This window comes from Cinclus cinclus, chromosome 2 (assembly GCF_963662255.1).
Source record: "Cinclus cinclus chromosome 2, bCinCin1.1, whole genome shotgun sequence".
Taxonomy (NCBI): domain Eukaryota; kingdom Metazoa; phylum Chordata; class Aves; order Passeriformes; family Cinclidae; genus Cinclus; species Cinclus cinclus.
In genome coordinates, this window is record NC_085047.1 from 28832175 (window position 1) to 28846041 (window position 13867).

The 13867-nt window shown below is 42.3% G+C and overlaps 1 protein-coding gene across 5 annotated transcripts in view; it reads right to left on the reverse strand.

The window, feature by feature from the left end:
• Window positions 1-526: 526 nt before the first annotated feature.
• GDAP2 (ganglioside induced differentiation associated protein 2) overlaps window positions 527-13867 on the reverse strand; it is a 29187-nt gene continuing 15846 nt past the window's right edge. For 4 of the 5 annotated variants that reach the window (XM_062515522.1, XM_062515524.1, XM_062515523.1 and 1 more), the window contains 4 exons: window positions 13548-13687; window positions 12902-12956; window positions 7987-8130; window positions 6353-7111 (listed from right to left, as the gene is read on the reverse strand). In XM_062515522.1, the coding sequence (XP_062371506.1) occupies window positions 7064-7111; window positions 7987-8130; window positions 12902-12956; window positions 13548-13687 (387 nt within the window). In that variant the 3' untranslated portion in view covers window positions 6353-7063. Of the gene's footprint in view, window positions 546-6352; window positions 7112-7986; window positions 8131-12901; window positions 12957-13547; window positions 13688-13867 lie in introns of those variants that run through there. The other variant, XR_009934394.1, reaches the window with a different exon arrangement.

Below are 13867 nucleotides of genomic sequence, written 5' to 3' on the forward strand. Positions count from 1 at the left end.
TTTTATGGCTTCAACCTTAGAAAAATTCTTGTTCAATGTTATCTTCAGACCATGATGTTGACCATTAGCTGGTCTCTGCTCAGTAGCCTCTTACCAAGCTCAGATTTCCTACTGGTGGTGAGTGCAAGCTGCTGCATGTGTTTTCATAACAAATCAGGGAGGCTCACGTTTCTGAAATGTACAGTTCAGCACTTTTGGAAGAATCCTCCGAAGTTCACTGGGACCAGAAGAGAGAGATTGCTCCTGTCCTGCAATACAGAGCACTGTCAGGTAGAGTTTCAGCTATGCCCTGCAGTTTTCTCTCAGTTTTCCCCTCACTGACAGACTGACTCCAAGGCTTGAATGGGCTGGATTGATGAGACTTTACCTACCGACAGTTGCAGGCTTAAGTGACTTCAGGATCTGCACTTTCTCCACTCTTCTGTGCTCAGCTGAGCACTTGCCAGGCTGGGTCATTGACTCTTCTTTTGAGGTCTCCCATTAGTAGTTCACTTCTGGGGCCTTGCAGCTTGCTGAGGAGGTGGCCCAAGGACTTTTAGGAACTCCTAAACAGACATAGGATATATAGTCCTCTGAGGGCAGTTGCGTTATGCTTCACCCATTATAGCTGCTGGCTGCTACTGAAGAGAGAAGGTTCCAAATGCTGTGGATTCACCTGCCCCAGACTACACACTTTGCATCCCATGAAGAGGATGCTGATGGATCAATGAGCCAGAGAACCAGCGGAGATAATGAACCTCAGCCAGGCCTTTCCCTTACTACCATCATTAATTCAGTCAAGTGGCCATTTTTCACCTTCCCTGTTCTCATGGAGATGTTAATTAGTGTTAATTTTCAATATGCAAAGCCACCTTCGAAATGTCCTTCCTGGGCAGACAGGGTAACATCTTGCTTGCAAATAAATAAACCTGTTCAGATGATGTAAGAACAGCTTTTCTAGCCAAACCATTAGCAATGTCTGAGTGTGTCCAAATTGTGATGGCAGCCAGATGCTGCTATTAAAACTTTAAACCACAGGAGTTACAAGCTCATTGCTGCACAATGTTCTGGTGAGAATGCGAATCAGGGTTTGCAAACATCTTTTCCCCTGAAACAAGCACGATAAACTGAGGGAAGACACTGGGCCCGTTCTGTGGGACGAGCACCTACCCCCAGGGCAGGGCACTCACCAATATTTCTGTCTTCTCCTGTGCAGCATTGCTTTATGGCAAACCTCAATTTTTTTTAGAGTGTCATGCTGGAAACCAAATCTACAAACAAGACTCAATTGTGAATGCTCCTGTTGATACAGTAGCTCTACAGCCACATTCAAAACTTGATCTCCAGCCCTTTCTTCAAGCAGTAGGACAGATTACAGCCCAGTTGCACTGACCAAACAGTATCCACGTGCCAGACCTGGACTGCAGCTTGGACAACAGCTCAGGTTTGTGGCAATCATGAACACCCTCTCACCCAAAGCCTTCCTCAGTCATACCCAGAATCCCACTTCCTGAGGGTAGCAGGTACATGGGAGACTTGTGGAAAGATGGACAACACAGGACCCCTACTGCTCTGTGACAGGCCACACAGTTGGTGCCAGCAGAGGTGTTGAGTACATCACTCCAGACCTTCGTTAAAACACGAACAATTAAATATTTTTCTCTTATCAACTACTTAAAAGTTGCTTTTGCTTTCTGAAAAATAACAATGCAACAAGGGCAAATCATCATGCTGAGCCTTTCCTCTCTTTGCCATTCACGTCAGGTCTCAGTGAGCTACAGTAACTTCCCAATGGAATGAGATTAAGCCCATCACATTTGCTCAGAGCTTCCTTAGTGGATGGATCTGAAAATCACATGTGCAGGCAGCAAATGATCTGCAGGCACCAGGTAGAGACGTGTCAGGACCACACTGACTGACACAGTGCAGAACTGGTTCTAACCCAGGAACAGTCTATCCTGAGCATTTCTGCAGGACCCAGCTCAGGGAACTCCTGCCATTACTGGCTACCTGGATACAAAGCCAGATCCTGCTCCCAAAATCAGTTCCACTGGGAAGCATCAGTATTAGAGGGCACTGAACTGTTTTTGGCAGGTTAGGAATTTAACAACCTTCCTTGCTATCCCCCTTAAAAATAGGAGAGCAATAAACTATGGGAGATGGGAGGAATGAAGGAGATGAGTCTCTGGTAGCTACATCTTCCCTGGAGCAAGGACTTCTTGTAACATCTTGGTGAAAGTGTTGAGCACACAGTAACATTTTGAGTTCTGCTGCTCTTGTGCTAACCACACTGTAATGGCAAGCAGTCCTGCCACATCTGGATGAGGAATATGGTTTTCAAGGGAAGCACAGCTGAGAAAGGCTTCAAACAGGGTCTGATTGACCGATTAAAAACAGATGCTGTGCTGGCAGATAGGCTGCTGTGGATCATCTGATACAATCCCCTTCCCCTCGTTTCTGTACATAATGTCCTTCCAAGCAAAGCCACCTCCTCCATAACTATGTCTAAATTGCATTAGGAATCTTGGCATTTTTTCAGTTATACATATTGAGAATGGTTTTGCCATTTAAAATATTTCAGGGGGATTGTAGAATCAAGCCGTAGACTGCTTATCAGAAATCCACCTGGTACTCAAAGAGGCAGAGGCCATTCTGCAGAGGGCTCAGAAATGCAGCATTTTAATCCCTGCTGTCCTTAACCTTTACACAGCACTCTCCCCCCTTCTCCTGGAGGAGGGAGCTTTATCAGCTCTGGAACATCCTCCCCACCACCTCACACACTGCTTTAATTTTAAGCATATGAGCAAAGAAGGCTCTGTATCGCAATACTAAGGCATGAAACATCTTTCTCTCATTTCACTTTGGAAGGAAACAGCACCTTGCAGCAAGTTTGCTTGCCTCTACCTGCTCCAGTATGTCCAGTATGGCTCAGGCTGCTTTAGCTTACCCATATCCTCATTCTGGCCTAGCACAGAGACTAGACACTGCACATTGTTAGTCTCTGTACTCAGTTGTTCCTCCTTCTGATTTGGGGATTATTACTTTTCTGGGGAGACTGAAGATAATCCAGTGGGTCAGTTGCCATAGTACTGGGCTATATACTGGTGTTAGTCCTCCCTGGCACTGGAAGATCACAAATTGAATTGTTCCAGGTAGTCTTCCTCTTGCCCTCTTCCCTAAATACAGCTGAAAGAATTCCTTAACTCTCCCAAGACTGCACTTGCTTACAGAAATCACAGTTCCTATTTAGCCAGAATCAACACAGTCAGGAATTCCTGTATTATACTTAGAGGTGCAAACAAGTTTCAGACCAGGACTAGCTGGTTGCTTGGTCACAAATGTAACAGGAGATTCACCCCCGAGAGGCCAAGAAAAGGGGATAACTCCTTTTGCTCTTGTTTTCCAGTTTGACAGGGAGAAAGGGCTGGTATCAGCTTGCTGAATAGCAGAACCATCTAAATTAATTTCACACGGCGTGTCTGTTCTCAGCAGCAGGATGCTAATCCAGTGCAACACTGCAGCCACAGGAGTGCTCAGGGACAGACTGGGGAGAAGGCCTTGTTCACTGCAAAGCTGAGGCAACAGAGGCATCTGCAGTAGGAAAAACAGGGGTTCAGGCAACCACTGGGGAAGAGATGTCCAAAAAACTCATCAGCTCTGTTTTCATCCTCAGATTTTGGGAGCAGGAGAGCACAGGAGAAAAGAACATTTCAGGTTCAAGTGTACGTGGCAAGCAAGGCACAAGAACAGGTTGTCCAGAGAATCTGTGGATGCCCCACCCCTGGAACTATTCAAGGCTATGTTGGATGGGGCTTTGAGCAACATGGTCTAATGAAAGGCTCCCATGGCAGGGGAGATGGAACTAGATGACCTTTAAGGTCCTTTTCAATCCAAAACATTCTGTGACTCTATAAATTCACCCTGGCTCAAAGGCCTGTCGACATTACGATTTTGCCCACAACTTCTTGCCACTTTGCAACAGCATTCAGTTGAAAAATTAGCACAACACACAAGAAGAGCAGCAGCTCTTCTTGTAATTTATCTGTCACTGGTAATTTATCTGTCACTGCCTTGGCAGTTGCTGTAAACTCAGCCTGGACAAATGAGAACAGGTAAGCCACCCCCGTCCGTGGTCAGACTGAAGACATCTAATGGCAGTGCCACTGAGAGAAGACAGGAACTGTCAGAACAGGAGTGGCCAAGGAGTGCCTGAGCACCACAGCTCAGTTTTACTGACAGCAATGCTGCCGCTCTACCACTGTAACACCCTGGGCCGGGCTGACGTGAATAATGACCCACTTCTCTGAGGACACCCCTTTTTGAGCCTGCAGATGGTGTAAGATGGCTTTAAGCAAGACAATAAACCCTTCACCAGGACTTCTAATTCTGCAGTGGGTAGGGAAGATAAAATGCACAATTTTGACATGCACAGGTTGCCTCCCTGGCCACCTTCCAGAGGACAGCATTGTGTCCACCTTTAACTAGGGCAGGCCAGTGTTTATCACTGCCTAAAACAAATGCAGCTAAGCTGGTTTAATGCAGTTTTTTGCATTTTAGAATTAAGCAACCAAACATTCTAATAACAGTGAATATCCTGAGCATTTCAGTGATTTGGGTTTCTTCACTGTCATATTACCTTTTCAAATGTCTCCATTAAAAACATAAAACTGGTAAATTGCCACAACTCACTGGAAAATGCAGGATCCTTGTAGCACAATGCAGGTCTGTTTTGCCACTGATATTTGCAAGACTTGGTAAAAAAATAAGATTTAAAGCAAAGTCTTTCAAGGGAAAAATATACACAATAAGATGCACAGTGCCAAAATCTCCTTTCTGCTTTGCAAGTGCTCTGGAGGCACACTCACACTTCACTGAGCCAAATAATTTCTGAAAATGACTGCACATTTGGAAAACGTGCAGACCTAGTCCTACCAAGAACTGTTTAGGTTTTATGACTCTGAGCCATCTGTGAGCTAAAGGGACAGAAAGCATCTCAAAACTGTCAAGCTGAGAGTTTGGTTTCCACGATAAGCTCTGAATCACCTTTAATCTGCCCATTAAGTGCAAGCTGCAGTTTTGCAGCAGCCCCACTGGAAATGCCACGGGTGTGAAAAACAGCAGATGGTTAACGGGGGTGGAAAGCTGCACAAATTGTTAGAGGAGCATGGAAAATTCAGTGCTGGCTATAAAAGTCACTAGGCAAGGGCAGCTGTAAACAGCCAGGTGAAAAGAGGTGGGAGGGACATGTGGTAGCTGCTGTGCACAAACTGCTGCTGTTTCCTTCTCAAAAGCCACCAGAAAAGTGCAGAACCAATCACATGTGAACAGACCTTAAGGTGCTCCCAAGTATTAGCACTAATGAAGTTTTCCATTGCACTTGAGTTTCCACGTTTTAGCAGCATGTTGGATGGGATTATGGAATCACTTAAGGACCCTGAGGGACACTTAGAAAGCAAACCCACTTGCTTTTCATAGGTTGTATATACACGACTGTTACAGCCCAGGCAAGTGATTACTGTAATCTGTGACTGACATAGCAACAGATATCCCAATATGCTGAGGATATGTGCAGGATAAGCATGACACTAAGCCAGGGGGCAAAGGTAGGGAAGAAAGGGAACTCAGTATGGCCGGTCTTACACTGTACTCCAAACTCTCTAACTGCAAACAGAAAACATGACATGCAATTAGATGACCAAGAGAGAATTTTTTCCCTGCTTATCCCACCAGTTTACAGTATCTTTAAACAAGAGAGGGGTGTAATTTCCAACTGGCCCAAGTGGCATGAATAGCCACCTTCTAGGATATCCCACAATGACTTCTCCTAATGCTTAAATAAGGTAGTTATTGAAGAAGTGGAAAATGAGGAAAACTGAATTTTGGTAAAGAGAGAGCAGCAGATACAAGTTGGGGCAGGAAAACAGCTGGAATCAAATAATGAAAATCATACCACCATTTTCATATTTGGTAGTGTTATGATATTCTTCCCGTGAAGGATTTAATCCTTTTGTACTTGGGCCTGCTATCCCTGATTGTTTTACAAGGCAGCCTTCTTCCTCCTCCTCCTCTAGATTTCCATGGGCAGCCCTGAAACACTTTTCACCCCCAGTTCAAGTAACCTGTGGCTAAGCTCTCCTGCATATATCATGTCTGTCAAAAATCAGTGAGTGAGTGTCAGTCTAACAGGAAATCAAAGGGACATTGATTTCTACAAGAAACATTCTCTGCCACCAGAGGCTGTGGCTGGAGCCACCATTTCCCCTTCCCCTCCATGCAGTTTAGGCAGATGGCATCCACTTACACAAACATATCTGGCCATGGCAAAGGAGAACATAAACAAGTATAGTTAGAGAAAAGAAACCACAAATGCTTTTCAGTTTTATTCTTACTGGGAGGGTAGTGGCATCCTGACATGGTCCTTCACATCATCCAGTGAAAACTGACAGGGACTTTTTCAAGGCTCCTAGCTCACTTAGCAGTTTATGGGACTAAATCCTGGAGTAGTGTTGGCTTGGCTGTAGTGCTTTGTCAGCCTGCAGACATGGCATTCCCAATTCCAGATAGTTTTGCTGGGTCAAGACTAAAGTAATCAGTACTAACAGAAAGGTAAAGTAATCAGATGTGAAACACAGACCATACAATGAGTGATGTGTCAGGCTGGTACTACACAATATTTGTACAGACCAGTCAGAAGTGGGTATGACAAACAGAGCTCAAAATAACAGTTAAAAACATGATCAAGTGCTTTTGAAAGATTTCCCAGAAAAGAGAAAGTCTCTTCAGAAAAATAATGTAACAGCTTCCAGAAACAACAGCAGCAACAACAACAACAAAACAAACAAACGCACCTAGTGATCTTTAAATCAGCTTTTCCATTGGATAAATATATTTGAAATAGTTGTACAGTTCACAGTGGCATAAAGTTCTCTGATTGCTTGAGTGCTTGAAAATATCAGTAAAAAAATATCAGAGCTGGGGGAGGAAAACCCTCTCTCTGAATTCTGTACATGGGAAAATGCACAGGTTTTGGCAGGCATCAGGTCATTGGATCCATGGGAAACTGGCAGCATCACAGGACTGCAGATCACAAGTCAGGGGATGGAGGATAAGAAGAATAGTAAGGCCCATTTTCCTGCAATGAGAACAGAATAAGCAGTTGAGCAGAAGTCTTCTCCAATACACCTTGTTGCAGTGATAGTGCCACAGAAGCAGAAATAATTAGGTATTCTGGCTTTGTCTTCGATGAATACAGTGAGTGCCACAACTCACCCAGGAGAGGACTGTGCTGGTAAACAGGTAAATACAGGCCTTGGTTTAGCCTGTGTTTTATGCAGAAAGAGCAAGTTAAACTTTTGCCACTAAGACAAAGCTGTGACAGCAGGAAGCCACGAATGTTGGCATAGCCAGTGACTCAGACAAAGCTACTAATGCAGACATACAGCTCTGGCTACTACTCTAGAGTTACATCACATAGTCTTTGGAATGATTTTGCCAATGCAAGCCATAGTCATACCACCATGTGTTTAGAGAATTGAGGTGCAGAAGGGAAGAGGGTCCTATATAAAAGCAGGGCACCTTTCTACTGTTCCATTTTTCCCTGCATGCTAAATTTAGTATGTGGGGCAGAGAAGATGAAACAGCTACTATTTTTTTTTTCCAGCCAGTGTAAGGTATACAGCAGTTAACACAAACTTTATCTTGCCCACAGGCTGTTAGCGTGTTATGTTACAATTCTTGGCTGAAGAAGGGTATGAGCACATAGGAGACAGCCCTAATGGGAAAGCAGCCTCCTTAGCCAAGCCCTCTGCTTGGGCTGATGTAGACAAAAAATTCAGAGAATCATTACTCACAGAAAAACACAGACTCTCCAGGAGCCTTCCCTCTTCCTTTTCCCCATTCTTAAGATGTGGAAGTCAGTCCCCTTAAAGCTCTTGCAGAGCAGAATGGGAGCAGCACAAGAACTGCTCTTAGGGCAGAGACTCATGGTGGCCACAGGCAGTCACTTACCCTGGCATCATACTCTAGGACGAAAGGGGGAAGATCCATCTGTTCTGGGGGTATGGCTGTGAACAACTGCTGAAGGCTTTCCACATAGTGGATTTTGTCCTTTAGCCCTGAGACTGTAAAGGTTGTGAAAAACCATGCTGAGACCTGAAAATAAAACCCCACAAAAACAATTAACAAGGTGCTGCTTCAAAACCTTCAAGTTCAATGTAATACTCCACAGTGAAACAGGCTCAAGTTGAACTTGAAACACTAATATCATTGCCATAACACAACAAGGTCAGGAAGTATGCACCACCAACTGCTAGCAAGCAGTGTCTTTAGAGCTTCAAGTCGGTGTTTTCTGACTCTACACTCACTCCTCCCCAAATGCCAGCTTAAGGTCCCCTTCTACCAAGAGTGACAGCTATTCTGCTATTTGTCCTCAAAACCCCATTAGTATAATGACATGTTTTCACTCCAAGTTTAGCCAGTTCAGAAAATTACCTATCTGACTCTGTCAGAAGCATTTTCAACCCTTTACATTCAAGTTTTCACTTGAAAGAAAGGTCAGTTAGAGTGAGAGAAAGTAAGACTTTTGGCTTTTCAAAGATTGTACTGAAATCTCGCTTCTGCTTTGGTTTGTCTGAGTGAGCTTTGGTTTTACCGCTTTTTTTATAAAAACCTTATTAATTTAACTGTACAAGAATAAGCCTATCAACTTATTCTACAAGATTTTACTTTAAATATTCACACCTCTGTCTGTTTTGGGTACAAACAGGGTACAGAATTTTTGTTTTTGAAGACCAGTAAGACAGCAATCTAATCCTGCTTAGATCGACTGCACAAGCTTTACCTTTTCAATCCACCTTCTCCAAAATTAACTACTGTATTCCTTATTGTTTATTTATTTTCTAGTTTTTCATCACAGACTGAAGGAAAAGAAAAAGCCTGTTTTACAGGTCACAAGTGCTTATAGTAAGGATCAATCACATGGTCCTGAGCAACCAGCTCTTGCTGACTCTTCTTCAGCCTGGGGTCAGAGCAGATGACCTCCAGAGTCCTTTACAACCTTGACCATTCTATCATTCTGTTTGATAATTTTGCTTTGATGGCAGGAATTTAACAGAAACAAAGCAACACTGCAAGAAAAGCCTTGAGGAAAGTAAGAGTTTCAAATAAATTCTAAGATTAAGTCAATAAAAGCAATCTTCCTGAATATAAAACTAAAGAAAAAGTTAATTCCTAAAAACTGTCCTGGAATAACTGTGCTGCCTCCTCAAAACAACTTATTTTAATGAGAAAGGAACAGTGAAAAAGAGAAAATGAGGTAAAGGACACAACAGAACATTTGAAATCAATTCATTATTTTGAGGGCAGAATTAGAGATTTATGTTAGCAGAAAGCAGAGAGACATTTTACTGGCATATATTATTAATTATATTATTCTAACAAGACCTTTTATAAATGATACTAAGTGACAGTTTAATGAGTGAAAAATGCCTTCTCAATCTTGCACCAAAGTATCATGGATTTCAAGGCATGTTATGAATGACAATCATTAAACATAATTGCTATGGATGTTTAATGTGTAAAAGCCTAATAGGGGATATTTTTGCAGCAGCACAAAAACTACCGTTGAGAAAAGTGCTTTTTCTTTTTCCCCTCCTTCCTCTCACTATACATGCCACTGTAGCTTGGCATCTTATCCAGGAACACAGAGAGAAGGAAAGGGGGCAGAAATGTTTCTGGAGAATTTTTCTATTACATCTATTCTTGATAATCACAGGATACAGAAACAGTAACACAAGAGCAGCTGTTTTCTTATTGTAACAGGACATAGAACTTTAAATTAAACCAAATCTCTGTTAATGCACTGAAAGTAGAGTAAGTTATACCAGAGCAGCCAAAGAAAGTTAAAAATCTAGACATGTGCTGAAGCTTCCCTTCATTTTTCTTGTCCTGATATTCTGAATCTAAATAAAAGGCTGTCAAGATTACTCTGCCAAGCTATAAACCCATATAAAATGTATGAGATGTCTCCCACAAAAAAACAGCAACACAGATTAGTTGTGTCACTAATCTCTTATTTTGGGTATACCTCAAAGAGGAATTTGCTAAAATACGGGGAATTTTATTCCAATTGGAAGGATCTTGTGTAGAAAAAAAACTAAGTGATTTGCAACAACCTTTCCACTGGCATCTGATCTCAAGAAACTGCTTTTAAGATTGTTACAGAAAAGCAAACCAAAAATTGTTCATGATAAATACAAGGAGTATTATGATTATGAGTATCTAATTTGAGTCTCTGGGTATGTTTCAGCTTTGAAACATTCTTGATTCACAGCCAATTAATGAAAACAGAATTACTCTGGGTGAGACTGTTTCAGATCCAGCCATTTATAGTTCAGTTCAGAATACAAGCTCTGAAAAAGTTTGGAGAGGTCTCAGAAGAGAGGAGCTGAGAGGATTCACATAAAAATGCCTCCAAAAGCCCTTTATTTATCTATCAGCAGCTTTATCAAAAAACAAGCAGGAGGAACTTTGCATGCAAGAGTACAAAGGAACTTGTGATGGCACTTCATGGGTACCTGGATCTGAGGCCTGACTGTGAAGTGCTCATGCAGCAAGAGCCACTCCAACCTACAAAACTGTTGGCATCTGTACTATGATTTCATGACAAGCACAGCTCCATTTCACAGATCACAGGAACACTCAAAGCATGAGGAAAGGCAGGAGCACTGTACAAAAATGTGTGCACAGTGGCTCATCCTGCTTCAATTACTCTGTTTAGGATAACTGCTGAACCTTCCCCCCCTGCACACCAAACTCCATGTATTCTAGACAGGCAATTACCCTCAGAAAACACATAGTTTACAACAGTTTTATACCTAGAAACTGAACAAAGAATCATTGTTGGCACCATAAAGTACACGGAGAAATATGCTGGTTTTCTAGGGATGTACAATTTTCCAAAAGACATGATGAAAAGCCTCTTGATCCCTTTCAGCCCATAAACAAGCAAAAGTGACTCTAACAGATAGCAGACATCCTGTGTGCCAGGAGTCAACCCTGCTGTGAAAGGGACAATTTACACCAAACATTGAAGATCTCTGTACGAGGGTGATGTGTTTGGGAAGTCACATGAATGCACAGGCCTTCCTCCTGAATTTGAGGCATGGGATATTTCCTACTACTTCTAGGGAAGTAAGTAAGTGATCCAAATAGGAAGATGAATGTGTCAAACATTTTTGAAGAAATTTGAAGCTTTTGAGCTAGCAATCTTCCATAGGGACAAGAGCCCTGAAAGAGCCAAAGAAAGGAGGAGACAGAAAAATCATAACCTCTTAACAGCCATCTTGTTCACCATGCTTTCTGCTGCATATTTCCCATCATGTTTCATAAGCTGACAGTCCATGCAACAGTCAGAAGCAACCCTGCTTGCCTTCCAGTTACAGAAAAGATTGGCAGAAAGACATGGATACACATTCCCTTTTGCCTCCAGCTGGGCTGCCAGAATAGGATACAAACCAATACTATTTCCAGCAAGTTGGAGAGCTCTGTGTCTCTCACCCTCCCAGCTTCCCACCAACCATCTGCTTCGCCTACGGATCTGTTGAGTCCCACTGCAGATTCCAAAGGGAGAGACAAGATGGCAACAGACACCAGTGAGGATGAGTTGTCATCCTCCAACAACAAAAAATGTTTCTCGACTAAACAGAAATGTATGGGAAAAGAGAATGGGAATGAAGTGCTGCTGAGAATCTAAAACACTAGTAGTTCCTAGCTTCAGCTTTTCTACTCAACTTTGTGACCTTAGTGATGTTCTATGCCAGCTCCTACATTTTTATGAGCATCAGAGCTGGAAGCTCTACTTCTAGGACACAGACCTCTGATTTGTATCCTGTAGGAGTAACTAATAACCTAGCAGAAACTGGAAGCTATGCTGTTGGGAAGCCTCAGTCTTATCTCCATAAAAACAAGGAAGCTCCAAGACTCATGGTGTCCCAGCTGTGCATGGGCAAAGAAAGGACTCTTTGGAAATTTAGCAGTCGAAGAAATTCTTGCTAAACATGTGCAAACAGATGTGTTTTCCAGGCATATAATCTTCTCAAATTTGATTAATGTCAGCAAAAAGCAGAATAAACACAAAGGTTAATCTGATGTGAACATGGAGGATCAGATTTCTGTTTTAATTGGACAAAAATTCTAGGAACGGCTGCTGCTGCCACTTAGTTCAACTGAAGTACTCATACTGCTACAATAGGAGTAGTGGATGTGAAGTGCAGAAGAGAACCAGCTCCAGCTTATGTTGCCCTACACAGATCCCAGCCAAGGGTAACAACTTAGGGCATAACAAGTTCAGGTTTTTTGTCTCCTGGATTAACAGGATTTTTTCTGCACTCCATCAAAGGAATTCTTCACATCTTTCTTTGCTGCTCTCTATTCTAACCCTGACTAATCTTAGGGCTGCCTGAGACTGCTCTCTGCCCTTCCCAGAGCAGCTCTGAAATGACACACAGGACACATGTGATACCTCTTGTGAAAGAAAAGGTGAAACATCCAGGAGATGGACTACACAGAAGAGAATTCCCTGTTCGGTCATGGTTTGTCACCCTGCCAGCCAGACAGCAGGAAAAATGACAAGGTATTTCCCTTTGAAAGAAATATGATTGAAAGCTTCCACCTCTTTCTGACAAAAGCCCACAAAAACCAGGGCACAGACACTGTGCACTGCATTGGGTTTCAGCTTATTGAAAAGGTTGGAAGATTGCAGCTAGATCAAAGATGGGATGAATTTCAAGTTCTGACTGTGGATCCAGAAGATACTGCCTAATTTTGGGAACCTTCTATATGTCTCCACATTCTTCGTGCTACAGGCTTCATGCTACTCCACCAACATGCAAGATACATTCTTCTTTTGTAAGATTTACCTTACCTTTGAACGAAATGTTGGGTGGACAAAATACAATGCCTTCAAGTTCCTCTTGTACCTGGTTTAGAGAAAGACAAAAAAATATTTAAAAGTGAATTCTAACTAAGGTTACCTACACAAGCCAACTGTCAAAACAGACTATTTTTCTTAAGTGCCTGTAATGCAATTTTACAAAGTTAGCCCTAATGTAAGGGCAGACATCAAAAAGTATATATAAAGTGAAAAGGGAAAAAAAGAAGGCAGAAACAGTTATTTTTCAGTTAAAGACATCACAGCCTTCAGTGTTTCAAGTAGGAAGTGAAAGAAAGTTAAGGACAAATTATGATTGCCACTGTTACCCAAACCTCTCCTCTCACAACCAGCAACACACTTTGACAAAGCCAGGATCCAAAAGCTCCAGCTCTGGATTGTGACAGACAAGACAACAGGAGTGTCTCCCTAACAGCTCCGGAGGGAGACTGCAGAGGACACAACTTCTTGTTAAAAAGATGGACTTGAGAAGGAAAGAAAACACCTTATCCTTCTTCTTGCCTTCATTAGTTATTTAGGCCTCTCTCAGAAATAAATGAGAAACCAGATACAGGGAATAAAAAATACTTGCATAGCACAGAGGAAGACTGGAATATGTTCTTTTCCAATTGACACTCACTTGGCATCAACAACATCATAGAGTTTCTTCAGGAAGTTAGAGTCTAGTTGATTGTAATCATTCGTAAGTGTATGGAAGTACACCAGAACATATTCCTTCACTGCAATATGATCCATGACATGGATGAAATAGAGAAGAGCCTGAAGCAAAAAGAAACAAAATTTATATTTGCAAAAAACTCTTTCGCAGTTGCATTACACCTTAATATACTTCCCTTATTTCATCTAAAAATCAGGAATCATGAGGCTGGATGGCATTACGTTTCAGCTACAAAAACAAGGCCAACATTCCAAGTCTTCAACCTGATTGTAATAACTTGG